The sequence below is a fragment of the Lissotriton vulgaris genome, chromosome 5 (assembly GCF_964263255.1).
Source record: "Lissotriton vulgaris chromosome 5, aLisVul1.2, whole genome shotgun sequence".
NCBI classification, from domain to species: domain Eukaryota; kingdom Metazoa; phylum Chordata; class Amphibia; order Caudata; family Salamandridae; genus Lissotriton; species Lissotriton vulgaris.
Genome location: NC_141693.1, coordinates 1,625,692,085 through 1,625,719,136, shown reverse-complemented (window position 1 = coordinate 1,625,719,136; position 27,052 = coordinate 1,625,692,085). Strand labels below are relative to the sequence as shown.

Here is a 27,052-nt window from a genome sequence, read left to right as displayed (position 1 = left end):
AAGTGTGATTTTTTTCTGAAGCCCTGAGTTCAGGAACCCCTGCGAACACAATAACGTAGGGGAATGCTTCAGGGGGCAGATTAATGTGTGGTGGAGGGTTTTCTGGTCTTTCGTACGAAGCATGGTCGTTTTTATGTAAACTAGTTAGACCTTGAGTTGTATGATGCCCTTCTTGCCCCATTTGCGTAAATGTTCGCTGTTGGACTTTATCTGTATTCTTAGTTCCCTCCTTCTGGACGTTTCCCCTCTCTGGATAAACTGAGGCTTTAGGTGAGTCGTGTTCCTGTGCGATCGTACATTGCATATTACTGACACTGTTGTTTTTATCCGCTATTTGGCCAATAACCGTGTTGGTAATTTGATTGGGGCCTGGAGTAAGATTACTGCTTATCGGGCCCTTGGTCTTTCCCTGTTTAATCAATTCATTAGCTATTTTGTCTATCCTACTGACAATCGGTTTTAGTTGGCTAGTGATGAAGGCTTCCAGATGTTTTTTTAGATCTCCGATTACCTCGTCCATTTATCCTGGTGGTCCTGAGTGGTCTGGCACTACTTCAACAGGGATTACCTCTTCGCTATTTTAGAACGATACACCTTTGTGTTTACTTTATTTTTTCTAGGTTGGCCCTTCCTACACCTCCGTTGTTTAGGCCTACTACATGTGATTGGATTACTGTCCCTGGTATCGTCTGCCCCTGTCTGTACTAGCAGCTGTGCGCAGGGGATGCCCTCGATTGAGTTGCTCACTATCTCCGTTTTGGAACTTACAGATGTACTTAAATCCCTAGATTGTGTGGGGGTGACTAGTATGGGAATTGGAGAAGAGGACAGACTCCTCTCCTTGCGCTCAATCTTCCCTGTGACTTTCCTCAGCGTCAGGTCAATCGCGGTAGGTTTTTTAGTTTTATGGGATAGTACAACATGGGCATAAGGGACATCTTGGGCAGACGAACACTTGTTCTACCAGTGATGAGGTTGTAAAAATAGTTTTGCCTCCTGTGCAACAGGTTGAGGCATCTGATGGTCCTTGGTTGAAGTTGGCAATTGACTTTGTGGGATCCTTAATGTGTTGGGCAATGAATACAAGTTCACTCTGGTCATTGCTGATTGTTTCAGCAAGTGGTGGGAGGTCCATTTTATGACAGACCCCAACTCACAGGAGGTTATCAGGTTTCTTCTGAGTTTGTTTGCCAGGGAGGATTTTCCCAAGGAGATTGTATCTGAAAATGGGGTACAGTTTACCTCCAAGTAGATGTCTGTTTTTCTTTCTCAGTCCGGTATCACCCACTGGTGTGTGGCTTTATATCACCCACAGGCCAATGGTTTCATTGAGCTCAACAACCGTATTCTGGTCGAGTGTGTTCAGTGGGCTGTTTCGTCCAGAGTTGACACCAAGGAAGCTGTTCAAAGTATGTTGTTGGCACATCGTACGACCCCGAGTTGCATCACAGGTTCTAGTCCTTTCGCTTTGCTTAGGGGTAGACATGCTTCTTTCCACATGTGTCCTGCTTGGATGAAGAAGTGGGGTTTGGTGCCAAGGTGCCTCAAGACACAAGGAGACAGAGAAATACAATCTCTTCCCATGGTCCCTACCTAGCCTGATGATCCGGATGTGGCCAACTTTAAGTTCTTTGTTTCAGTGGGTGGGTCAGGATTAAATCCCTTCTGAATGTTCCCAAGGGTCTGTCAAAGTTTGGTCCTCCTGTTAAGGTTAATGCTACCTCTAGTTTTGCTGTAAGAGTCAATGATAAAAATTGGTTGAATCTATCTAGGATTTACAAGATTCCAATGAAAGTTGTTTTGCAGTTGGGTCTTGAGTCAGAGAACACTGTTCATGTTCAGGAGAGTATGCTGAGGTCTTCCCAGTCTTCTCAGGCTGGGAAATCCTCTTTGAGATATGTTCCTCCATGAAGGAGTGGTAGGATGGGTGTCCCGCCGAAACGTTTAAATCTCTAATCTATTTTACATCTGTGATGCATTATCACTTGGTCTATTATACACCTTATTTGTTTCGAGTGTATTAATGGATGTCAGGTCATTCGATCATCTATACTTGTTGTTATCATAGAATGTACTCTCTTTGCCCTTCCTCTTTTCTCGTTCCTTTGTTTATTTTTCTTTTCTTCTTTAATCTGTTTTTTTCTTTTCTTCTACCTTCACGCGTTCTCTCTTCCTTTGTGCATCTATGGAGAGAGAGGAGATTTTGTAACAGTTTTCTATTAGCATGCTGTTCATCCACTCTGTTATGCCTATGATGTCACTGTCATGAAAATAGAATGCTATGGTTTGAATGTCAGGAGGTTGTCAGTTCCTGGAAGCTATGGAGACAAACAGTCAATAAAGTAGGTGCTCTTACACTTACCTTGTCTGGTGTTATCACTACAGTAGGCCATGTGCTAATGTACTGCATTGTTTACATTGTTGCAGTGGTTTTTAATTGGTGCAACTATAAGACCATTTAAGAAATCTTGCAAAACCAAAAAAGAATGAGAATATGTTCAGGAAACAACACAGTAAAGATCTTGGGCATCAAAGTGAAGAATCCCCTCTAATATTCGACCCTCTTTCAAAACAATGTCTATTAAATGTATACGCCATTGTGAGCTGCACCAACTTTTCACATAAATGTAAATATACATGGCCATACAGATCTTCCTTGTTCCATTATTAGGCACTTTCAGTTTGCAATTCAGGAACAAATGGTATTGCTCATGATTACACATTGCTCTGCGTATTAAACCTGTTTCAAAGCAAAGTGCTGAATCATAGCCAGAGGCACGCAAATTATGTGGAAGGGGTGGAACAAATTACGCAAAAGGATGGCTATATTATGCAGCAAGAACAGGTAAATTATGAGGTATAATGAGGCACATTTGGTGAGAGATGACTTCAATATGTTGTCATTTTCACTGATTTTAATGCTTTATGCGCAAAGACTTCACTTCATTATTAGTAGTTTGCTTAGAACCAAACACATCAATAAGCAACTGAAAGTTGACTAGTCAACCAACCATCCTGTAAGGGAATTCCACTATGCAGCGAACCGTTGCCACTTTTAGTAACATTGAATCTGTTTGAGCTTGAAAGTATATTTTTGTTAAAATCTAGAAAGTATGCAGCAGATGATGGATTCTGTGGCAAATACGGCAAATCCATAATTCTGTAGAAACACAAGGGAATCCGGTGGCCCTGACCACAGCTCCTCCGAGACACTATCTTCATTTTCCATCCACTCTTTTCTCATTGAACAAGAGTCACAGCGTGATCGCTGTTAAGATGCCTTCCTTGAGTTTCCAGAGTGACTAAGATGCCCTTTCTAGCCAATGCTGCGCAGTAACAGTGACTATATTCTCAGCTTGTCTCCAGCTCAGAAAGGAGCTGGTGGTAAGACTTGGCTTATTACAACAACGGACTTTTTTTCCAGCAAATCCTTGCTCAGTTTAGGCAATCCCTGCATTGGTCTACTAGTGCTTTCAGATGGGCTTTGTTTTTTTTACCTACACGGATATGGGTGCTGGAATGTCAGATGTGTGCTTCCTTGAAGTATGCTGAACAACAGCTAGGTGAAAGGGCTTCTTCACTGATTTTCGAGTTTAAATGTGAATGAATACATGGATGAGTCAATGTGTATATGAATGTACGGAAGAATGAGGTCATGGATTGATGAATGGTTAACGGAATGGACCACACATTTAAATGAGAAAATCAGTGCAGAAGGACAGACCGATTGGCTTTGCCAATAATGGTTTAATTTAGGTAAAGTTGGATAAGAATGCAAAGTTGAAACCATGAAGATAAAAAAATGTGTTTATAACCGGTAGATATGTAACTTTTTCACACAAAATGTGATTCTTGTTGCCTCTGATGTCCATCCACACCCTTTAACTGTTGTGTCAGGCTATGTTTGTATTTCTTTATAATGTTGTTACAGTTTCCAGTTTAATGGTAATGCATTGCGTTTAAATCCAGCAAACTACATTAATATGTGTTCTCACTATATTCATTTATCCCAGTGCTTCATAAATGTGGTCCACTCTTTGCATCAGAAGAAAATATCCCCATTACTACATAGCTAAACACATTCTCTATTCATTTTCAAAGGTGAACTTTATTACATTCCTGAACGTAATCCGAATTTTACGGCAAAAGATCAGATCGCCAGATATCGGAGCAAACTACAAGCAACAATATATGTAAGCGCCAATTTCCTCGAAATAATTGTAGGTATGAATGTGATATTTATGCAGCCCAAATTGAGCCACACGGCAGCAGCATGCAGCGGAAAGAGCATCTCAGTCAGACTACTGCAGTGATCCACGACTCAGGCAGATCTTGGAATCCTCTTGAGTGCTCTGTTTTAGTCGTCTCATTATCATACTCAAAACAAGATCTCAATTGTAAAATACTGTGACAATCAGGAGAGTGCTGCAGTGGCGATTATACCCTGGAGACACCGAGTACCAGGTCCTATGCAGGCCCTTTCCCACCAAGGTGGCATTACCACCGCATCCCCGTCTCGCTTTAATGTCTTACATGAGAGGCGGCCCTGCCTCTTGAGACCCAATACTAAGCTTTCCAAATACAAACTCCTCCTGTGCGTTTTGGTCTCTGACATGCTTACCAGGCGGCAATTAGTGGCGCATCCTCGTCAGCTTTTTTTCAACGATGAAAGGAATTTGGTGTTTGGGGGCAGATTTACAACTACTGGCGCATCCCTGCAAATTATTAGGTCCAAAACGGCACAGATGCGTCACGCATCTGTGCCGTGAAAGCGGCGCATTGCTGGAGTTGCGTCGCAAGTGCAACGCAGCTCCAGCAATGCTCTGAGGGGCGCCTATTCTTTAAATGCTGCCTCAAGGCCTAAAAGTGACTGAGTGTAATCTTGTAGATTTCACTCAGCCACTTTTAGGAGGCGTTCCTGCGCAGGAACGCTCCCCCTGTGCAGGAACGCCTCCTTATGGCGTAGGGCTTTACAACTTGACGCAGCTCCCAGATGCGTCATGTTGTTAATACCCCGCACCATTGCGCATCTTTTGTGCCGCCGCTGCATCACAAAAATGACGCAACGGCGGGGCAAAAGAGGCGCAAGGGGCTTGTAAATCTGCCCCTTGGTTCTTATGGTTGCCTGGAGAGATGCAGAGCAATTCGACCAGGCGGTTGTCATCCACACTGTTAGGTGTACTCCTGAGCGGGGAGGGGAGCATTGAGTGAGATTGTAAGCAAGCAACCGTGTCTGTTTGGCTGCTAAGTGGCTGGGACTGTACTTTTCTAGTTCAGGAGGTAAGAGAGCTTGCACTGCTTCGAGAGTGAAGAGATTTAGCAGCACTCTGCAGTGGCATTGATGGGGCAAGTGGCCCTTTGGGCCCAGACATGATATTCTATTCCCTTGTGGCGTTCGATATTCAGTAGTTATAGTTAGGCCTCCTTTTCCATTGATAGAGCGTATTTTGGTTTGCTAATAGCTTTTACCCAATTTAACAAATCCTCACAAAACTTTCCAAAATAAGACGTTCATCCACCTTATCTTCTTCCTAGAAAGTTTCAGGGTGTTCCATCAAGCAGGGGCCAAGTAAAAAGGGGGTCCTAAATTGCAAAATCCCCATGCATTTTTCATTGACCTCTTCAGACAAGGCTAGAGCAAAAATAAAAAATTACTGAAGGATTTTTCACCAAGATTGGCAGGCTGTCTGCCAAACTTGGTGAAAAATCCTTCAGTAATTTGTTCAGTAAACATGGTCCACCGATTGTGCTTTTTGTGATTTGGTTTAAATCCGTTCAGTAGTTTTTAAGAAATTAAAGTTAAAAAATAATTGTATATCTGAACGAATGAGTCCACAAGAGTCCCGGCAATTTTAAAATGGAGAATTCTGATTGGCCTGGGTAACTTTATTTCCCTTGGGCCATCTTGCAACCAGCAACATGAGAAAAATTACTCGCTCCCCTATCCTGAAGTAAAAAAAATAATAATGTAAGGGGGCAAGTTAGGCATAACCGGACCCCCATGGGGGAGAGAGGGCAGAGGGACCTTCCCCCGGGCAATAAGAAAACAAAATTGAACAAAAAAAATGGCGGCTGGGCCTCATTTATGTAGCTTATTCTCCAGGGAGCCCATCCTCGGGGCTGCATTCATAAGGAGGAGGGGATCTGTGAGGAGCCTACCCCTGGGGCCGAAATGTTTTTATATGGGGTGGGAAACAATGTCTTCCAGAGACTACAGAGGGCATATGGAGGCCAAAATTTTACAAAAAGCATAATTGGCCATGTGGCCCCCCTCCCAGAGCTATTAAAGGCCTGGGAAGCACACTCCCATGGCCAATGACTTTAAGAGAGGGGGCTGCATGACTTCCCTCCCTAAGCCATTAATGAATGGCACCAGGGACTCCAGGACTGGTGTATTACCTCCCTGGACCAATTACTTTAAGGAATGGGGCTGTGCAACTCCCCTCCCTGTACTTAGTAGCAATGTCCCGGTGTAGTATTCCATGTTAAGTATACCATTCCTTCTTAGAATTGTTATTGTACATTCCTATCCCAACATTCTATCTGTACTACTGTGTCAGATCTTACTGGTGTTATGCTGAATGTGGTTGTTTAAGCTGTCTCTCAGAATAAACTACTTCTAACTTCTCTTTGGCTTCTTGGAGTAATTGCTACATAAATTTGGCGACAATCGGGATTTATAACCCCAGCTTCCAGAGAAGAACCTCCAGTTTTTAAGGACATTCATTGGAAAAATTCTGAAAAAAGTGACAGCGTTCGCCTTTACAGCTCAAATTTACCAGGTATTTTTTTTTTACTATTATTTCTTCTTGTGTGTAAGATTGCACCAGCGGCTGTCTACAATACTATGTGCCTTGATTGCACCAGCGGGAGTTAGATCCTACATATTCCTGTATCGTAATTCTTGGATTTGTTTTAATTGAAGAACTCTCTTTGACTGTTTCTTAAGCCGCCGAGCGCGCTTGGTGGAGTGTGTTTCATTTACTAGCCCTCCGTCCTGGTGGTCTGTGTAGTTTTGCACCAGTTAACACTGTTTTGTCGAGTGGTCTCTTCGACCCTTCACCAGCGCGCGCTGCTGTTGCTGTTACTTCAATACGGCATCTTTCGAAAACAAAAGAAAACTTACCAACGCGCGCCTCGCACTGTCTCCGTGCCTTCTCCCCGAACGAAGAAAGGAACACTTCACGCGTCATTCTGACGCCACCACGCATTACGCTACGACGTGTGCGTTTCAGCGGCCATTTTCTTTATTATTATTTACCGTTTCCATGACTACGAAACCACGATCTGGTTTTTAGGCATTTAACTGTCCTTACCTCATCGTTTTCCCTCGTTTTCACTATTTAACAATCAATTCTTCACAAAGACCACGCTATCTACATTTATTCAACGTTTACCAATTTTTTTTAAGAAAAAGAAGAGTGAAACTTGGAAAACTTTACTGTGGATATTTCTGCTTTTTATTCTTCACTACAGACAACGGTGACTACTTTGCTTGTTTTGTGTATATTCTCACTAATCCTATTTTGTCATTTATTTTAACTGAAGTACTTTTTGGCTCATAATGTCTAATAACATTATCTCTCCTGCACATTTTTTACCTACTGCTGGAGATCCAAAGGTAGAATGGGATCTTTGGTACCCCACATTTCTAGCTTACGTTGATGTTATTGAAGAGGATGGCTGTTCTCCTAAAAGGAAGTTAGCATTATTAAAAAACTGTTTAGGTGGTGCAGGACTCAAAGAGTTAGAAAATTTACCTCCCATTGAAAATGTTGGTTCTGGTGATCTAAATGTCTTTGAAATAGTCATAAAACAACTTAGCACTAGATTTGGAAGAAAGATCAACATCGTTATGGAAAGATTTAAATGTTATTCTAGAATACAAAAGGATGATGAATCTATAGAAAATTATGTAGCTGCTTTACGCACTTTAGCTGGATCCTGTGCCTTTGAAACTATAAATTTCGAACAGGTCCTTAGAGATCAAATTATGATGCGTACTAAAAGTAAAAAAATTCAAGAACGTCTCTGGATGGGGACTGATTCTTCTCTCAGTGCTGTTTTGAACATTGCAAAGGGCATCGAACAGTCTGAACTGTTTGTAAATGAAATCAGAAACCAGGATGTTAAAAGTAAGGTGGTTATTCCTGAAGTTTCTTTGGTAAAAAATGTCAATAATTTTAAGAAAACTTCTGTTCCATTTAGAAAAGATTTTTCTGGAAGGGAGAATAGATTTCCTATTAGGAAAAGCCAAATTATTTGTTATAGATGTGGGGCAAATGACCACGTAGGCAATTATAGAGGATGTCCTGCGTGGAACAAAGTTTGTGTCAAGTGTAAAAAATCCGGCCATTTTAGTAAAATGTGTAAGTCTTCCCAAAAAGTAAACTTTTTGTCCTATGAAGAATGTGAGATGTTGAACAACCTTCCGAAATCAACACTTTGTTATGTGTAAGTGATACAAAATGTGAAGGGTTTCCCTCTGACATCATCACTATTAATGGTAAGGATATTCCAATGTTAATAGATTCCTGTGCTTGGTACACTCTAATTGGCAAAAATGTTTTTGATCGCTACTGGCATTCTACTAAGTTACTACCACCTGATGTACATCCAGGTGGGTACACTGGTAAGAAGATTGATATGGAAGGTTACATGTGGGCAGACATCAAATTCAAAGACAGGACCATTAAAGGGAAAGTTTATGTTTCATCTAAGGGTGCATCACTATTATGTTGGCCTCACCAACATGACCTTGGCATTAAGCTTGACCCAAACGCATCACCTCCTGTCTATGTTGTTCCCCCTGAAAATGATTTCATTCTCCAATTGAAGCAAACATTTTCATCCATTTTTTCAGACAATTTGGGAACCTTCACAACTTTCAAACACCGCATTATCCTCAAAGATTCAGCTATTCCCATCCGACACAGAGTAAGGAACGTTCCTTTAGCCTACCGTGAAAAATTAAAGGGAATCTTAGCAGACCTAGTTGACAAGAAAATCATTGAGCCGGTGGAATCTTCTCCATGGGTTTCGCCAGTAGTTTTGACCCTCAAAAGTAATGGCGAACTCCGTCTATGTGTTGACCTTCGTAGTTTAAACAAGGAAATTTGGATTGATAGACACCCTTTGCCCCATATCCATGAACTCATTTCTACTTTGTCAGGAGCTACTGTTTTTTCTACTCTAGATCTAACTAGTGCATACCACCAAGTGTTGCTCCATGAAGAGTCAAAGTTTTTAACGACATTCATTACGCCGGAAGGCATGTTCCAGTATTGCCGGATGCCTTTCGGTCTAGCCAGTGCGGCTTCGGTCTTCCAAAGACTAATGAAGACTGTCCTAGAGGGTTGTCTGGGTGCCATCGCCTTTCAAGACGATATTCTTATTTACGGGAAAAGTTATGAAGAACATGATGTCAATTTAGAAAATGTTTTAAAATGTGTCCAAGAGAAAGGTTTAACTTTAAAATTATCGAAATGCAAATTTAGGCAAAGCAAGGTCGAATACCTTGGTCACGAAATATCTTCAGAAGGTATCAAGCCCAAGTTCAATCATATACAGAGCATTTTAAAGGCACCAGCACCGTTGAACAAAGAACAACTAGTGTCTTTCCTGGGCTTAACTGAATTTTATAGCAAGTTTGTTCAGAGCTATGCTTCAAAGGTACATCCGTTAAGATCTCTGTTAAAGAAAGATGTAAAGTTTGTTTGGTGTCACGAACAACAACTTGCTTTCGATTTAATGAAGCAAGAAGTAGCAAATGCCCCCTTTCTTAAACTATTTAGTCTGGGTAATGAATGCATAGTTTGTGTAGACGCAAGCAATGTAGGCTTGGGTGCTGTCTTAATCCAGAAAGACAAAGGGGATGAATGTCTAGTCTCATATGCCTCTAGGACACTATGTGGTGCTGAATATAACTATTCTACAATAGAAAAAGAACTCTTAGCATGCACCTGGGCCTGTGAACATTTTAGGCAGTTTATTTGGGGAACTAGATTCCGTTTAAGAACTGATCATAAGCCCTTGATAAATATGTTGGCAGCTGGTGGTGGTAGAACGTTAACTGCACGTTTAGCCCGTCTTGCAGCAAAATTACAAGAGTTTCAGTGTATTGTAGAGTATATCCCTGGTCGTCTTAATGTACACGCTGATTGTATGTCCAGGTTACCGTTAATCAACGCTATATGGCGTGAACAATGTGATTCTGATGTTGTGTTTAATATTGACGATGTTAATGAATGTGCCACTTCTGGTTCTGCTGATGGCATATCTGAGACTGTTTGGAGAGAAGCTATGACTAATGTCACATGTTTATCTGGTGTGGTGGATTACTTGCAACATGGTTGGCCTCAAGAAAGGTACCTTTCTGGTGATGTCCTCTCATTTTTTAAAATTCAGGATGAACTTATGTTTGACCAAGGTTTCGTAATCAGAGGTGACAAGATCATTCCTCCTCTTACTCTGAGAGAAAGAATTGTCTCTATGGCACATGAGGGCCACATGGGGATGTCCAGTACCAAGAGACGTATCCGTGAATTTTACTGGTGGCCTGGGATTGATAGGATGGTGGATAAATGGGTTAGTTCCTGTTCCCCGTGTGCTAAAAGTGACAAGACCGTCAAACCTTTATCCACGAGTGTTTCCCCTATCGAATTTGTAGCTTGTCCTTGGAAAAAACTGGGCATTGACATTATTGGTCCTCTATCTTTGTCTCCCAACAAGGAGGTATTTGCTTTAGTTCTTATCGACTATTTTTCTAAATGGCCTGAACTTAAAGTTGTGGATAAGGTTGGTTCTACACAGGTATTCAGTTTCTGGATGAAGTCTTTTGTAAGGAAGGAATACCAGCTGAAATTGTATCTGACAATGGGCCACAATTCATCAGTAGAGAATTTGAATCTTTCCTTGATAGGTGTGGAATCGTGCATAAGAGGGTGTCCAATTATAACCCTCAGGCCAATGGTCAAACGGAACGTTTTAATAGGGTTATCAAGGAATCCATCCAACTGGCCATTAAGAGTAACCTTGATTGGAGGAAATCCTTACGTGCTACGCTTTTATCTTACCGAACCTCCCCCAATTCCGTTACAGGCCTGTCCCCTTTTGAAATGCTTAGGGGTAGGAAACCTGGTTCCAAGCTTCTCCCTTGGTGGTTAAAAACCAAACTCCTGTTTGAATCTTCTTTTAATTGTGATGAGGTCAAAGATAGAGTTTTGAAATACCAAGAGAAAATGAAAAACAATTTTTTGTCTTTAAATAGCCAAAGTAGCAAAATCAAAGTTGGCGACTTTGTACGAGTCAAGTTTGGAAGGTCTGTTGGGAACAAATGGAACAAATGGTCCGATCCTTGCAAGGTGATTGAAATCTTCTCTAAAGCTATCCGTGTTGAAGGGGGTAAGGTATGGAATTTCAGGAGAGTGTCTCTATGCAAGAATCCGAGCCTGGAAGATAATAGTCCTTGTCCATCTAGCTCTGTACCTGGAAATCCCATTGTAGAAGATGACACTTCTTATTCCGCTATGGTTGACACCTTTTTACCGGAGAGTCCGGTTCCCACTGTTCCTGCATTTGTTTCCCTCTCTCAATCTTCCCCGTGCGTTAATGATTGTGATGTTAATAATTCCAATGTTCAAGAAACTGTTCCTGTTTCCCAAAGTTCTTCTCCTAAACACAATATTGTTCCTTGTACAATACAGAGGAAAAGTTCTCGTGTCAAGCAAATACCTGTAAAGTTACATGATTACTTATGCTGATCTTCTTCTCCCTGTTTTCTTTTATTTTCATTTTTTTTGTTTTTTTTGTTGTTTTTAGGGGGGAAGGTGTGTAGTATTCCATGTTAAGTATACCATTCCTTCTTAGAATTGTTATTGTACATTCCTATCCCAACATTCTATCTGTACTACTGTGTCAGATCTTACTGGTGTTATGCTGAAGGTGGTTGTTTAAGCTGTCTCTGAGAATAAACTACTTCTAACTTCTCTTTGGCTTCTTGGAGTAATTGCTACACCCGGGACTTAGCCCATAGCAGTGCAAACATGAAAACCTGCGTTTGCTCTCACTTGAAGGAAGCATTTTTTTATTTCTCCCCAAGGGGGACCCAACACCAAGTCCTTTGAAATGTCCTGAGTGATGTTTTAAATGATGCCATTGAACATGTCATGTGTGATGTCATAATACAGGTCATAAGCAGTAAACCCCGGGGACGCGAGTTATAGTTAGCTCTGCTAACTAAAACGGGTACATTTCTGTGTATTATTAGCTCAACATTTCAATGTTGTCACTTACAAATTCCGATAACTATAATGTTGAATTAACCTTTGGTTTTTCCAGTGAATCTCTAAGGTTTAAAAAAAAAATAGATATTTTTATCACACCTGAATAGAACATTACTTACCCTTTTGTTTTTTTTCAGTTAATTACTATTAAACGTGCAACTCCAAATGCTTACATTCTTTGGTTTATGTGCATTTATGTTGGATTGGGGCATACTGCAAGCATTACAAGGGATAGGTGGCCTTCCTATGTGGGTTACTTCTATTTTTTTTGGTTCATCTGTTTTCCCCTTTCTTATTAGACAATGAAGGGAAAAAGAATAGCTAAAAGGCGTAATTTGCTACCATGTTCTGATGATGAAGGTCCTATTCCTGCAAGACAGTAAAGAGCAGATGGCTCTCTTCCTGCTAATGTGGTTCTACCCCTCATGACCCAGGTGAGGTCCAAACCATGGTTGAGGTAGCCAAAAGGGCCATAGAAGGCAACTTACGGGACGCACAAGGCCTGGTGGTTCTGGTTCTATGCATGAGAATTATTCCACCTCCTCTGGATCTGACATGAACAGGCCATATACTCCTCTGGGAAATATGTGGCAACAGAAGAGATGGGGGGATTTTGCCACATGTGTGGGACAATTTTGATATTAATCCTTATCAGATGGGTAATGGAGTGATTCTTTATTCCCACAATATGTTAAACCGAAATCAATGGCAACTCAGAGAGTGGAAAGAGGTGGACTAGGCCCCTATCCCAAACATTTTATGGAAGTTGTATATATTGGAATGGAGGGCCTCTTCCTCATCATGTAAATGTAGCTGCAATCCTGTTGAAACCTCTATTAACTTGGAGGTTTCAACTCCCACTGATGCTTCTGATACAAAGGTGGATTCAGCGAGGAAAAGGTCATTTGCATTGATGCAGTAAGTTATTAATGCTGGAACCTATTAGGCATATGCAGGTCAGTCTTTAGTGAAAAACTTTGAGAAATTGGTTATACCAATTCAGGAGGGTTAAGACTGTTCAGAGCTTTTGGGTGCAACAAAACAGCAATCTAGGGGGCGCTAGAGGGCGCACTGCAGAATGGCCGCACTGTCCTGAGGCTCCTGCTGCCCGGAGCTATCATCCGCCTAGGGATCCTGATTACCATCGCTGCGCCCTGATCTGACCCTATAGATCTGCTGGGACATCAACTGACCATCCACGGTCAAGTCAAGTCAAGTCAAGTCAGGGAATTTATATAGCGCACTACATACCCAGAGGGTCTCAAGGCGCTAAGGAGGGGGAGGAGGATTACTTGTCAAATATCCATGTTTTAAGTTGCTTTCTGAAAGCTAGGTGGTTCTGGGTAAGGCGAAGGTGAGTGGGGAGTGAGTTCCATGTTTTAGCAGCCAGGTAAGAGAAGGATCTGCCTCCCATGGTGGTCTTGTTGATGCGAGGTACAGTGGCGAGGGCTTGGCTGGAGGAGCGTAGTTGGCGGGGGGGGTGTAGAAGGACAGTCTTGAGTTGAGGCATTCTGGTCCGATGTCGTAGAGTGATTTGTGTGCGTGGGTTAGCAGTCGGAAAGTGATTCTCTTATTGACGGGTAGCCAGTGGATATGTGTTCGTTGCGTGGGATGTCTAATATGATTCTGGCTGAGGCGTTTTGGATTCGTTGGAGTTTCTTTTGGAGTTTAGCGGTAGTGCCTGCGTAGAGGGTGTTTCCGTAGTCTAGTCGGCTCGTGACCAGAGCATGGGTGACTGTTTTCCTGGTTTCGTTGGGGATCCAGCGAAATGTTTTTTTGAGCATGCGAAGAATGTTGAAGCAGGATGAGGAGACAGCGTTGACTTGTCTGTACATTGAAAGTGAGGAATCCAGGATGACGCCCAGGTTCCGTGCATGGTCTGTCGGGATGGGTGCTTTTCCAAGGGCTTCCGGCCACCAAGAGTCGTCCCATGCGGAGGGGGATGTACCTAGGATGAGGACTTCTGTTTTATCTGAGTTCAGTTTCAGACGGCTGAGTTTCATCCATTCAGCAACTTCTTTCATTCCTTCGTGTAGGTTAGTTTTGGCGGTGCTGGGGTCCTTGGTGAGAGAAAGGATCAGTTGAGTGTCATCCGCGTAAGAGATGATGTTGAGGTTGTGTTGGCGGGCGATGGTCGCGAGGGGGCTCATGTATACGTTGAAGAGGGTGGGGCTGAGAGAGGATCCTTGTGGTACGCCACAGATGACTTCGGTGGCCTCGGACTTGAATGGTGGAAGGCGGACTCTCTGGGTTCTTCCGGTGAGGAACGAGGTGATCCATTCGAGTGCTTTTCCATGTATTCCGATGTTGCTGAGGCGTTGTAGAAGGGTGCTATGGCAGACTGTGTCGAAGGCTGCAGAGAGGTCGAGGAGGATGAGGGCGACTGTGTCTCCATTGTCCAGTAGAGTTCGAATGTCGTCTGTTGCTGCGATGAGGGCGGTCTCGGTGCTGTGTTTTGCTCGGAAGCCAGATCGTGAGGAGTCGAGGGATTTGTTGGCTTCGAGGAAAGCGGCGAGCTGGTTGTTGACAGCTTTCTCGATTACTTTGGCCGGGAAAGGAAGGAGTGAGATGGGGCGGTAATTTTTGAGTTCGGTGGGGTCCGCTGTGGGTTTTTTCAGAAGGGCGGTGAGTTCAGCGTGTTTCCAGTTTTCCGGGAAGGTGGCGGAGTTAAAGGAGCAGTTGATGACGTCTCGGAGGTGCGGTGCTATGACGGAGTCTGCTTTGTTGAAGATGTGGTGAGGGCATGGGTCTGTGGGGGATCCTGAGTGGAAGGAGTTCATCAGGCGGATGGTGTCCTCAGTGGAGATTGGGTTCCAGTCCTTAAGGGTGTTCGCGGGGGGAGAGTGTTCAGCGAGTGGTTGGGTGGGTTGGGCTCCGGGTTGGTTGTTGAAGCTGTTGTGGATGTCAGCAATCTTGTTGTGGAAGAATGAGGCTAGGGAGTCGCAGAGGGCTTGAGAGGGGGTGATGTCGTTGGAGTTGGCCGAGGGATTGGAAAACTCCTTGACGATGTTGAAAAGTTCCTTGCTGTTGTGGGCGTTGTTGTCAAGTCGATCCTTGAATGCTGTTTTCTTGGCCTTTCGGATTAGTTGGTGGTGAGTGCGGGTGGCGTTTTTGAAGGCGTCCTTGGTGCTGGTGGTTGGGTCTTTTTTCCACGCTTTTTCAAGGGTGCGGCAGAGTTTCTTGGACTTCTTAAGATCATCGTTGAACCATGAGGTCTTCTTGTTGCCAGGTTTGCTTTGACGTTTTTTCAGTGGTGCTAAGGTGTCGGCGGTGTTGGATAGCCATAGGGTGAAGTTGGCGGCGGCTAGGTTTGGGTCCGAGGAGTGGGCTGGGGTGTTTTGAAGGAGCGATGAGGAGATCTGGTCGGTGGAGATTTTGTTCCAGTTTCTTTGCAGAGTTGGTTGGAGGTGGTTGGTGGGTTTGGGCTTGTTGTAGGTGAAGTGCACGCAGCTGTGGTCAGTCCAGAGGAGATCCGTAGTGTGGCTGAAGGAGACATGATTGCTGGAGGTGAAGATGGGGTTGAGTGTGTGACCTGCGATGTGGGTGGGGGAAGTGACCAGTTGTTTAAGTCCGAGGTTGGCGAGGTTGTCCAGGAGGGTGGTGGTGTTGCGATCGTTGTTCTTTTCAAGGTGAAAGTTGAGGTCTCCCAGAAGGATGTATTCTTTGGAGGGGAGCGCGTGTGGAGTGATGAAGTCCGTGATGTCTTCACTGAATTTTGCGCGGGGTCCTGGTGGTCTGTAGAGGAGGATGCCTCTGAGTGTGGTTTTGGGGTCGACGTGGATCTGGAAGTGAAGGTGTTCGGAGTCCAACTCCTGGGCCATTCGGAGGTTGCTGGCCGAAGTTACGAGGGTTCCAAGTTTCCCCAACTTGCGCTCTGGAGGTCGAGTGCTCATTGGCCCAGCGTCATCTTTCACACCAGCCCGTGGCTCTGCACGTGGGGTGTAGGCCCTGCTCTGCCCCTCTCCACTGGGCACGCTTGCTTGCCGGACAAGCTGCTGGATTCTCCTTTTTATTGGACTGATTTCTCGGTTCCTACATTTGCCTGCCCAGGCGCCATAGCTTACGGAGACACAGCGGATCTCCTTCTGGTCGACTAGGGGATAACCCATTTGGTCTGGGAGCGGAGACGGCCATTTTTTCGACGTTGGGAGTGGCGGGGCGCGCTGGCCTGCTCGTGCCCCCAAGGTTTGATTTTTGTCCGTGCCCTTTGCCCGGGCTACATCCTAACTCCTCTTTGCTTTGCTCTCCCGCTGCACCACTAGCACATTATTATGGGGAAGCCGGACGCTAAACAATCCAAGTTGTCCTTTGACTCTGGAGTGGCTAGGAGGGGAACGCGATTGCTCCAGGATGCTGGGACTTCGCGGTCACCCCCCCCCGCCTGTCGTTGACAATGTGCCGCAGCCACCACCACCGGACTTCCCCCAGATGATGCAGGAGATGAGGCAGGGGTTTGCCACGATAGTGGACAAGGTGGACAAAATATCGTCGCGCATGGATGCGGTGGTCCAGAAGCTGGACGTGCATGAGGAGCGCCTGACAACGGCGGAACAGCGCATTTCGGACCACGACGACACGGCAGCTACCCATACCACCCAATTGGCGAGAATGGACAATATACTGCGTGTCATTGCCGCCAAGAATGAGGAGTTGGAGGCGAGGAGTAGGCGCAATAACGTTCGCATTGTAGGTGTGCCGGAGTCCACAAATGTGGGCAAGATGGAAACTTATGTGGAGAGACTACTGGTGGGCGCCATTGGGGCGGAAGCATTCTCATCCCAGTTCATCGTCGAGAGAGCGCATCGGACACTGGGACCTCGACCGGCCTCTGGGGTCGCACCGCGCCCCATCATTGCCCGTCTTTTAAACTACCGTGACCGGGATGCTGCCCTCCAGGCTGCCCGCACTAATCGGGCCCTCTCCTTTGATGGGGTGTCCTTCACCATGTACCCCGACTTCACGCCAATGGTGCAGGACCAGCGTCCTAAGTTCCTGGGGGTGAAGAAGAAACTTCGAGATCTACAAGTAGACTACGCTTTGCTTTACCCTGCTAAACTTAGAGTGACGCACCAGGCTAAGCAACATTTTTTCACAAACCTACAGCATGCTGAGGATTTTGCAAAGCGCCTCCAGCGCGAACGAGCGGCTGCGTATCGATGGGGTGATCGAGACCCTGAGGATGAACATTCGGCGGCTGAGGAGGAGGTCGTCTGATCATGGTGACTTTGTTCTTGGTTTTCCCTTTTTTTCTGGTGCTGGAACATTCTGGATGTATGCCTTTTGCACTGACTTCTACTGACTTTCTTGTCAGCATTGGTGGCCTAACTGTTATCCGCTTCTTTTTTGTTGTAGCGGGGGTCATATTTTGCCTGAGGTGAGAATGTATGTATGGGTTCTTGGGGTCGGTGTGGAACCGCAGGATGGTGCTATCTGGTTTCGCGCTCTGGGCACCCACCCCCCCGTGCTGCGCCTGGGGCCGTTTGTTACTCGCTGGCTCGTACACTGGCGTGGCGTGAGGGAGTGGTGTCGTGCACCTCTAGTAGGTTCCCCGGAGGGTGTACCCCACTTGTACCTTTAGTTTGGATTCTAGTCCTTAGTTGGTTGACTGGATGTGTGTTGGGGAGCGGGGGGGGTGGGGGTGCGCATGGCCTGATAGTTGGGGTGTAATCAGGTGGGTGGGTGGGGGGGGGATGAAGCTGACCACGTTTGCTTGCCCAGGCCTCTTGGGTCAGTGTATGGATCGCTGCTACTGTCTGTGTGTACAGGCGCGGCTCCGTGCCCGCTACTTCGGCTGTTCCGTGTATCCTTTCGGCGGTATTGATCCTGGGGCCCTTGCCCCCGGCCGCCATGGGCCCGTATGGGACGGCCGCCATCTTTGGCGGTCGCGTGGCGTTGAGCGCTTGGCGCGAGGTACGCATGTGCGAGGTGTGGCCCGTATGAGCCGGGTTGGCTGCGTGATGCGCGTCATGTTTTCTGAGTGCTTGCTGCATGGTTGGCTCAGCTGGGGGGGGTTGTTGTGGTTCTGGTTGCTTGGTTTGGAGATGGCTGGGATGTACGTGGAGTGTATGCGGGGGGACGACTGTTCCCTGGGGTGGGGTCCTGTAGATGGCTGTTGCTGGGAGTCGGATGTTACGTATTTGATCGTTGGGTCCTGTGGGGCCCGGAACCTGGCTAATGTCGACTGCTGTCATAGATCAGATATCGATTTTGTCCTGGAATGTACGGGGACTCAATGATGCAAAGAAATGTCGTAGTGTGATCCAGTATTTGGACAGGCATGCTATTCATGTTGCCCTCCTCCAGGAGACGCATCTGCGTCCCGCTCCTTCCCCCAGCTTTGGTGGGAGGTGGGCTGCGGCCAGGATGTTTGCTTCATACTCTTCTTATGCTCGTGGGGTTGTCATCCTTGTTAAAAGATCGCTCGCATTCCAAGAACTGGGATCTGTGGGGGATCCTGAGGGGCACTATGTGCTACTGTGGGGGCGGCTTGGGCAGAACACTGTGCTGTTTGTTAATTGCTATGCTCCCAATGTCGATACGCCAACCTTTTTTGTTACATTGTGGGGTCATGTACTTGCTGTTGATGCCACTTACATTGTTTGGGGGGGGGATTTCAATTTTGCATTTCATGCCCAATTGGATAGATCGGAAGGGAGTCCTCAGTATAATGTGCAAGCTAGAGAAGTTCTGCGTGGGGTTGTGGAGGAGGCAGGTTTGATCGACAGCTGGAGGTACATCCACCCTGCCACTAAGGAGGGTACTCATTACACTACACATGCGCGGTCGTGGGCGAGGCTGGACTATGTGTTTCTCTCTAGAGGATTGGTGGCTGGCCTGCGGGAGGCTGCACATCTGGCTCGTACGTATTCTGATCACTGTCCGGTGAAGGTCGTTTTATCTGTCCCCGGGCTGCACAGGCCGCGTCCGCCTTGGCGCCTTTTTCCGACTGCTTTGCTTGACCCGGTGTTCAAGGAGGAGCTTGGTGAGGAGGTGGAGGCGTTCTTCCCTAGAAACAAGGGCTCCGTTGACAGTGTCGAGGTTATATGGGAGGCGTTCAAGGTTACGATCCGGGGAGTCACAATTTCTAAAAGTTGTGGTATGCTTAAATTGATTGTTCGTACCCTCGGGGGCTTGGAAGCTGACTTGCGAGACTTAGAACACAGGATGCAGGTTGCTTCTGATCCCGATCTTCAGGCCCAGTTCCGTACTAAACTCTCCGAGTATGAGGAGGAGGCCGCCAGAGAGGCTAAACACAGGGGAAAGTACTGGACGGCGAGGCGATATTGTGAGGGGGAGCGGCCCGGTAAGGTCCTCGCTGCCCTTACTAGACATCCGAGGCATGGGTCGGACGTGCTGGAATTGGTGTTGCCGGATGGCACTCGCTGTCGGGACACTGCTGAGATTCAGCGTACTTTTATTGACCATTACGCACACCTTTACACGACGCAGCAGACTGGTGAGGCACGGTATGGCGGATTTCTTGATGAACTGGCACTTTGTTGGTTATCGGATGATCACCGAGCGTTCTTAGGTAGGCCCCTGGAGGTGGAGGAGGTCAGGAATGCCATCATGTCTTTGAATAATGGGAAGGCAGCCGGGCTGGATGGCCTTCCTGCTGAATTTTATAAGTGCTATGTGGACGTCATGGCCCCTGTTCTCCGTGAGGTTTTTGAGGAGTCCCTGGAGGAGGGGCGTCTGCCGAGCTCCATGCGGGAGGCCGCTATTACGTCGCTGCTCAAGCCGGGGAAGGATCCGTTGGATGTGGGTTCCTACAGGCCCCTCTCATTGCTCAACTGCGATGTTAAAATTCTCGCGAAGGTACTGGCGGTGAGACTTGCCGAGCTCATGCCCGTCATAGTGCTACCTGATCAGTCGGGGTTTGTGCCCGGCCGTGCCACTTCCCACAATCTTCGCCCCTTGTTTTCGCTTGTGTCGACCATTGCTCCTGATATTCCGGTTGCCGCCATCTTTCTTGATGCCACTAAGGCGTTTGACTCCGTTGAGTGGGGCTATCTTATTGATGTTCTATGTCGTATGGGCTTCCCCCGGATCTTCATCTCATGGGTTAAGCTCTTATATACTGATCCGATGGCGAGGGTGGTGGTGAATGGGGTGCTATCCCCCTCGTTCCCTCTCACGAGGGGGACCCGTCAGGGATGCCCCCTCTCGCCCCTCCTGTTTGCCATCGCCATTGAGCCTCTTGCCTGCAGAATTCGGCAGCTTCACCAGCAGAGCACCTTTAATTGTCTTCAGCGACAGGTCGGGATTTCTCTATACGCTGACGATGTCACACTTTATGTTAAAGACCCTGAGAACAATCTCAATTCGCTCTTGCGAGAGTTGGTCGCTTTTGGGGGTGTCTCCGGTGTCCATATTAACTGGCGGAAGTCCCAACTTTTCCCCCTCACTGCTGCTGTAGCTAGGTTTCCCCTCGATTACCCTCTGGAATGGTGTGATTCGGAGCTGCGGTATCTCGGCATTGTCATGTCATTGGATAGAGAAGAAACGGTTCGGCTTAATTATGGTGTGGCTATTACTAAACTTGCTGACGACGTCACTAGATGGATGTCATTGCCTCTCTCCATGGCCGGTAGGGCGTCACTTATCAAGATGGTAGTTCTGCCCCGCTTTTTGTACCTCTTTCAAAACCTTCCATACCATCCTGGCGCTTATTTCTTTCGCAGACTTCGCTCTGAGCTCATACGATTGTTCTGGGGAGGCAAGCAGCCGCGGGTGGCTTGGGCTACCCTTACATTACCCTATTCGGATGGCGGATTCGACGTCCCTGACTTTGAGCTTTATTATCTTAGCGCTCAGATGCATTACGCCTATCACTGGATGCGCCCCACGCCGTTTATGCCCCAAATTGCTGCTGAACATTGGGTTGCCCACTCGCTCCCATTGGAGGGGTTAGTATTGGGCAAGGTGTCAGATGTGGAAACGCCTCGTACGACGGTGACGTGCACAGTAGATGCTTGGAAACGGGTGGTTCAATTGCTGGGCGTCTCCTTTCTTTATTCGCCGGCCTTGCCTCTGGCTTATCACCCTGATCTATCTCTGTTGCTGGAAACGGGGTTTCAACGTATGTGCAGGCGGCTCGGTATTCTCACGTGGGGTGACTTGTTTCATGAAGGTGCCTTCCGTACGCAGGCTCATTTCTTCGGAGTGATTGCCTGTTCCCCCTTGGAGCTGTTTTACTTTGTCCGCCTGCGGCAGGGCATGCGTGCATTGTTACCGGATTTCCCTTCGGAGCCGGGGGTTACCCTCCCCCTCCACGTGCTGTTGGTTTCAGATGGGCAACACCTGGTGTCAAAATTATACGGTGCTATTCGCCGACAGTGTTCGGTCCCGGCCAATCGGGCGCGCGAGCAGTGGGTTGCTGAGCTGGGTGCCCCTATCAATGACGAGCAATGGAAGTACTGCTGTGGACTCACGGCCAATGTTTCCTCTAGTTGTCGCCTTAAGATTATCCACTACAAATTTGTCCAGAGGTACTATTACACCCCGGCGAGGAAACTTCGGTTTCAGTTAGTGGAGGATGACAGATGCGCTAGGTGCCGTGCAGAAGGCGCTGACTTTCTGCACTTGGCTTGGAGTTGTGCGGGGGTGCTGGAAAATTGGACTCAGGTCCATGAGGCCCTGCAAATTATGGCGGAGGATGGGGTGACATTTGACCCCTTGGGGATGTTGCTGGGTTATTCTAAGGACGTGCCTGCCTCTCATCGCCGATTTGTCGACGTAGCCCTGCTTCTGGCTAAACGTATGGTTGCTTGTTGCTGGGGTCGGGGCAGGGTACCGCGCTTCCAGGATTGGTTGAATGACCTCATTTACTGTCAGGACCAATATAACATCTATTCTGAATTGGTGCCTGTCAGATGCAGACCGAAGGACTTTTGGAGCCCGCTCCAGGTGTACCTCCTAACTAGAGCTGTGCAGGATTCTGACTCTGAACACGGGGACCGTGTAGGGGTTGGTTGACAGCGGTAGGGTGTGCTGGGATTCCATTTTCCATTTGCTGGTGCTTAAGTGTCGGGGGGGGACTGAGCAGCTGCCACTTTCTGTGGGTTTCCGGGACCTGTGGTTCCTCTTATGCCAATTGGATAGTAGAAATTGTGATAGGACCCCTGTCAGGTCTTTTCTTGGCCCTTCTATCTGAGTCTCCTTTGTTTTATTTTTTATGCGTTCATAGAGTATGTTCATAATGTATTGTCTTATTAGCTTGCCTGTGCATCCTGGATCATTTCTTTCTCATATGCATTGTACATTTCGTTATTGTCATATGTGTTGATTGATGTGCTACCCTGTACTTGACACTTTTTTTTTTTTTCGAGTCTGACGTACCATTGTAATGGCCAGCTATGACTGTATGAATCGTGTATGCACTTCCTTTGTCCTTGCTTATCTCCAAATAAAGGTTTAAAAAAAAAAAAAAAACAGCAATCTCTGCTTTTGGCGGGCATCTCATCTGACATGGCATGTAGTACTGAAATATCATCTAATTCTCTCAAAGCAGCAAGATAGAGTCTGTGGAAGAGAATTTGGAAGACAGGTCGTAGAAAAATCTGATCTAAATAATATTAGGGGTGGGCGTAACTCACTGAATTTCACTCTGCAGAATTCAGTGGAGTGACAAAAGAATTCAATGAGATTCCGCAAAGGTCTGTGAGTAAAACGACACGTCACACTTCTCATTTAGTTTTTTTGCCCTGGGAGTTTTCCACCCTGTAAAATAAGCGTGAATGGCACCACGCGGTACAACAATGGGCGCTGCTTATTTATGAGGCTCAGGTAGGTTTTCTACCCAAGCGTCAGCATTCTTAATGCAAATGGTCGCAACCGGCCATGACCGCCTTTGCTGAGAAATCTATCTAGGAAGTGTTCTAGCACCTGAAATTCATTCTGGGGCACAAATTGTTGCTCGCACTTGCCAACTTAACATTGGCGAGCCACATGCAAGAAAAAACTCCACCATACAGTGTGGGCAAAACTCCACGAACTCCTCCGGCAGAGCAGAATTTTTCATTCAATCCTACTGAGGATACCATTCGAGAGAAACATGCTATTTGGACAGCAATTAGATGCAATGATTTACAAAGTATTTATAGATTGAAAGCATGCTATGCCTGATAAAGGGGAAACCAGGCTCTCATAAATTTTGATCATTTTCATTTCCAAAGACAAAAGCTAGATCAGTAACCTACAGTAAAAGGAAATACCTGCCCTCATGGTATTCTCTGAAGCACAATTCTTTCAAAGGGGCTAGATAAACCAAGAAAAAGTCCTGACAATCACTGAGGAGAGGTCCCCATATCAGTTGGAGCAAGGATTGAGCAATTTATTCAAATCTGAGAAAAAACTGTCACAGACAAGTAAGCATTGAGCATAGTCAGACAATACTATGCAATAGGGTTTTCAGGTCTCCCGGAAAACACAGGAGTTATTGTTACTCACCTACCAAGACAGGAAGACAGACACCAAGCGCTTTTACAGCGCATGAATTCTCCGATACACAGAGAGACTATAATACACAGTATGAGGGAAGAGAGAGGAGGGGGAAGCATACTCCATTTTATTTTTGATACAAAAGGCGTCCGGTGACCCGAGATGAACCTAAAATGGTTGAATTCATGGATTAACACAATTAATTTTTGCATGATGGCACTGCAGGCAATTATTCCTGTGGTAAAACCAGGAGAGTATTTAGCATCCATAGATTTGCCAGACACATACATTCACGTGCTGATTAAAGAATCTTACTAGAAGTATCTGAGGGTTATGGTAGGCCAAAAGCCTTACCAGTACAGGGTCATTCCCTTTTTGTTTAAAATCCTTACCTTGACAAGGGTTTATACAAATGTCCTGGCCCCACTTGTGGCTTTACATCATGCAAAAATATTTTTTCTACATCCTTACCTAGACAATTGGAAGGTCAGTCTCCGTTAAAATAACTTTGACTCTCTAGGGTAACTAGGGTATTGTCAATTATCCAAGATCATAGTTTTTTGATCAATTGGGACTAATTAAATTTGTTTCCCTCTCAGGAAAAGGGCTTTGTACAGAGCAGGTTCCGTGCAGACCTAGGTTTGGTTTCCTTAATTTAAAGAATGGTCCAAGTAATTCAGACTCACATCTGTATCCTAAAGCTTTCCATTTTGCAAAATTTGTTCAGCTAGAGTGGTACTTTCAGTAATTCCATCCCATTGTGCCAAAAGTAGATTCATCATTTCATAAACCCGAGTTTTGTCCATCTCCTTCTGAGGGACAGAGGTTGAATTCTTTAGCTATTAGGTGGGTTCATCTAGCTCATTTGAAGATGGTTCAACTGTTTAGAAAAATTGAGTCACTCTTTGTAAATTCTGGGACAGCAAGAAAAGGGCATAAGCCTTTGCCTGTTTCTTTAAGTAGGTGGGTAAGATCCCATATTTCCATGACTTGTAATGGAGTAGGACATATGGCATCTGTGGGGATTCAGGGTAGGTTTACCCGGAGCATATCATTCACGATTGTTGAAATGCAAGGTACTTATATTACCAAAATATGCAGTGAAAGTGTTTGATGTTAGCAAAGAATGTTATTGCATACAACTACAGTTGTCCATTAAGAATTTTCTTACTACATCTCACATATAATGTAGCAAAGCGAGGGGGGGTTACGCTATGGTAATGCTCATATTACTTACCGGTAATTGCATTATGACAACTCCTACTTCCTTGCTTTAATTCATACTTCTTCCCCGTCTCCCATAATGGTATATCTGTATTGTTTTATGTAAGCTTGATAGTCTCAGAAGGAGTTGCGGGGGAATTATTTTTTATTTGAAAAGCTTGATATTGGGCCTCATGAGGCAGGACCTCCTCACATGTAATTTATTAAAATGAGGAATCGGGACATGGCGTAATGCAATTACTAGTAAGTAATATTAGCATTCTTCATCATCAGGTCATATTCCACATTGGGCGAAGATAGCAATACCTAACAAGGTCCATGAAGAGCTCCTTTCAGAGATATGTTTTAGATTATAAAGACCAAATCGCCATCAATGTTAGACATCTGTGGATATTTTATTGTATTTGTATGTGTTTTTAGATTGTGTAGAATTGCCAGACAGTAAAATTACATGTGGTTGTGGTTTATTTTACACTATTCTTAGTAAGGTTTAAAAAAGATCAACATTTGTAGGAAAAAATCATCCGATAAGTTCACAAGGATTCAATCTTGGTCCACAAGTTTCTTGCTGATCTGCCACTTTGGGTTTGTGGCCTTCCTCAGAATCTACATACAAATGTCTTATACTCTAATCTAAATAGTCAGCTCTCTAATCTATTTAGGCATGGTAAGGAGGACTCACTGTACTTGTGAATTCCTAATCATTATTGTATAGGTAAGGATTACACTGGATCTTACATGTGTGATTACTTCTTTGGACCTGAAAAACATTTTTTTAACAACAGTTTTCATTAATTCTGTTAGCAAACAAGAAGAATCAATGTACTGCACATTAGTCATTTGATAAAAATTGATTAATAGGTCAAATACATACTATCATTGTTATCCACTCATACACCAGCTTTTGAAGAATAATGCAACAACATGTTCCATTCTTCAATTTACTTTTTCAGACATCCCTGTGACTTTAGACAAATTCTGCTGCCTAAGCACACCAGACCATTCCATGCATACTCTTCCACACTGAAGGAGCCTATCAGATTACCAGTGTCAAGCATTATCGTGTTTTGTAGTCAGGAGTTTCATTGTCACCAGAACTCTGGTGGCTATCAGGACACCCCATTTATCCATCAATCTTAGAATGTACCATACTGGCATCATTTTGAACCATTATGCTGACAACCTCAGCAACAGTTGAATGTATATGAGCCTAGTATGACTGTGCATGACCACACTGTATGGTAAAAGGTATCAGGCTGGACTCTAGACTTAAGACAGGATAGGTCAAGACGGTAGACTTCCTTTACCCCACAGTCTCAACAATGACCAGCCTCCACAACACAGTCACTACCACGACTGCAACGCTACCATGTGTTACTTCAACCCACAATTTGTTACAATAGGCTGCTGTAGGGGATGTGTTGTTGGACTGGTGTTGGAATTTTATGTCAAAATCCTTCTCTACTGTTGTGTGGACTGTAGTTGGAGCAGTAATTTATACTATTCCAAAGCAAGTCATTGTAAAGACTTGCGCAGTAGAGTAATGCACAGTAATATCACAGTCAGGGTAAAGTATGTGTTTTAATGGCATGCAGTGTGAATGCATGTGGGATTCTGTCATTCAATCGGTCAAGACTAATTTTCACATTACTAAGTCTGGTTAGGCTGTAATATACTCTTTGCAAGTACTTTAGCTGAATGAGTCTCTGTCTCATGGATATTACTAGGACTTGGGCCATCTTTGCTTTTGGTCAATCTTCATCGACTAGTGGGCCCATCTTTCACCCATCTGATGCGTATTGCCATGAAGGGTCAGGAGTTAGCTACCAATGTAAAAAGTACTCTAGTCATGCCCTAAACCACAACAACTAAAGGTGTCATTTGAGCCACCATACTATTATATAGTGAGAGGCTAATGAAGACCTCACGAGTACCTCTAGTGCATGGCGCAGCTGGAGATACTGTAGCATGGTGCCTATCGGATGTGCTGTCTTAACGCTTGAGCATGCTAGGCAGTTTCCTGGGGGCCCCCAAGCATAGGAGCCCCATGCAGAAAAATATTGTAGCACCTATTTTCTGTGAAACATTTTTATTCTTGTTAC

At 45.3% G+C, this 27,052-nt stretch overlaps 1 protein-coding gene across 1 annotated transcript in view; it reads left to right on the top strand.

Annotated features, from left to right (window-relative positions):
* LOC147716860 (vasoactive intestinal polypeptide receptor 1-like) overlaps positions 1-27,052 on the top strand; it is a 631,302-nt gene that overhangs the window by 492,084 nt on the left and 112,166 nt on the right. Inside the window, exon 11 of the mRNA XM_086919813.1 lies at positions 4,102-4,193. Within this exon, the coding sequence (XP_086775939.1) occupies positions 4,102-4,193 (92 nt within the window). The remainder of the gene's footprint in view (positions 1-4,101; positions 4,194-27,052) is intronic.